The 2,330-nt window shown below is 38.5% G+C and overlaps 1 protein-coding gene across 1 annotated transcript; it reads left to right on the forward strand.

The window, feature by feature from the left end:
* The first annotated feature begins 1,145 nt into the window (after positions 1-1,145).
* On the forward strand, positions 1,146-2,120 carry LOC102804055 (uncharacterized). The gene has a single exon (XM_006818438.2). It carries the CDS (start codon positions 1,146-1,148, stop codon positions 2,118-2,120), a length of 975 nt encoding a protein of 324 aa, XP_006818501.2.
* Positions 2,121-2,330: the final 210 nt, after the last annotated feature.

Raw genomic sequence — 2,330 nt, forward strand, 5'->3', positions numbered from 1 at the left:
GTCACTTGTAACACTCTTTGGCAAGTTACAAGGTTATTTTTAGATTTTTCACAATATATAAATAAAACTGCTTGAAAAAAATATTTTTAATAATACATGTACTTTATTTGATTTTTTCAAAAAAAGATGAGTCACTTAATGGTGAAATGAAATTAAAATTATAAAAAGCCGTCTGCCGATGTTTCGTCACATGAAGCGCTGTCCCAGACAGGCGCCGATGGCCGTCTGCTGTAGTCACGTGATTACATTCGTCACTAAAAAAGAGCCAAGTCACGTGATAGAGGTCGGCTTCAAAATGGCGGCGTTCAATCGGAGATTTCACTTCGGCACAGTTTTAACGTAAAATAGTCTCATTTACACGGGCAAATTTGCTTAAAGCTTGCTGTAATCAGTAACAGATATATTTGTGAGAACATATTTGTCTATTTTTTCCTGCAAGTCGAGGTAATTTTATTACAATCACAATTTTAATGATACATAACTGGCATATTTAAAAATCTGTGCATTTCTTTAGGGAAGGGAACTGCAGCTCTCTGGTCGCCCCGCAACGTATACCACGACCAAGAGAGCTGCATAAACTGCAGCAAGTAGCTAGAGTACTGCACATGTACTCTCTTGTGAGTCAGTGACGGACGCAGCATGGTCTGTATTTGTTTACCTACTATACAGAATAAACCCAGTGAGTTACACGTAAGGTCTTCAGTTATTCATTCATGCAAGCAGCATATGAAACATGGTGTCAGAAGTGATTTTTATTTGCCATAACTAAAGAAATTTGATCCACGTAACAGAAGCAAGACTGAACTTACCGGCGATCGGAGATCGACAGTGAACGCACGACGGCAGTTCAGCGACGTCAAGTTTGACAGAAACGCATCAGATTTCACAAAAATCTGTGAGTAAACTGACTTTTATGAGCACTGAGAGTCGTAATTAAATACGTGTTGATGAATCGCTGATGATTTATTACTGTGTACAAATTTTGAAGCATAGCAACGTCTTTGAAAAAGATTGTGTTTCAAAAAGTACGGTGGCCCAGAAGTGCAAAACATGAGTCGACCGAAATAGAAGTACGGTGGCCCAAAAAACAAGATACAGATTCGAATTTTGAAAATTTCCACTACACTGTTGTTACGATACACAACATGGAAAACATCAAAGCACCAGATAAGCTTGATGTGAACGCCAACAATTTAGCATTGGTGTGGAAGAGGTGGAAAGAAGAGTTGACACTTTATACAGAGCTAGTGTTAACAGAAACACAAGAAAACAAGAAATGCAAATTATTTCTATATCTCATCGGGAAAGAAGGAAGAGAGATATATGAAACAATGAAATTTGAGAAAGAAGAGAAAGATCTCAAGTTGGAAGACTTAATTAAAGCTTTTGATGATCACTGCAACCCGAAGAAGAATGAAACAGTAGAGAGATACAAATTCTTCACTAGAAATCAAGAACCACATGAAGGACTTGACAAGTACATAACAGATTTAAAGGTTCTTGCAGCAACATGTAATTTCAGTACATTACATGACTCTCTCATCAGAGACAGACTGGTTTGTGGTATTGGTGACACCAGACTCAGAGAAAGACTGTTGAGAGAAACGGATTTAGATTTAGACAAGTGTCTCCAGATCTGCAGAGCTTCTGAACTGTCTAAAGAGAGAATCCGAACTATAGAAGCCCCTGTAGTTGTCCATGCAGTGAGACAGTCACATGATAAAGCACAGAAGTCATACAAAAAGACATCTAGTGTTTCGCTACAGAGTTGCAAATACTGTGGCAAGAAACATGACCACGATAAAAACAAATGCCCTGCCTATAGAAAGCAATGCCATAACTGCAAAAGGTTGAATCACTTTGCCTCACAGTGCATGCAGAGTAAGCGCAAACAGAAAGCAGTGTATAATATAGCAGAATACAGTGACAATGAGTGTGAGGAAATACAGTTAGTCACGTTATCACCAGAAAACGAATATGTCAATAGAGTGACTGAGAGCAGTTTTCCCAAGCAGATACATGCTACAATGAACATTAATGAGAGACCAGTCAAGTTTCAACTTGATTTGGGAGCATCATGCAACATCATTCCATTAACCCTTTTCCGGTCAAGTCGGTGAAAAACCGCCATCAATATGGGTATGCTAGAATTTCCCACTCCAGCTAGCTAACTGGTTAAGTCGTTGAAAAACGGCCTGTTATTTAGGTTGCTCAGACGGTCAAGCGTTTATAATACGTTGTACGGAACCTGATATTTTACACTTGCGAAATTGTGGAGGGAGAGAATTTGTTTTCGATTACGCCAAGTCAAATAAATTAACCAAGTAATA

Source organism: Saccoglossus kowalevskii, chromosome 7 (assembly GCF_978046115.1).
Source record: "Saccoglossus kowalevskii chromosome 7, keSacKowa6.1, whole genome shotgun sequence".
In the NCBI taxonomy this organism is placed as follows: domain Eukaryota; kingdom Metazoa; phylum Hemichordata; class Enteropneusta; family Harrimaniidae; genus Saccoglossus; species Saccoglossus kowalevskii.

What these genes read in the sequence shown, in the direction of transcription:
- LOC102804055 (XM_006818438.2), top strand. Translation starts at nt 1,146, where the DNA reads ATGGAAAACATCAAAGCACCAGATAAGCTTGATGTGAACGCCAACAAT.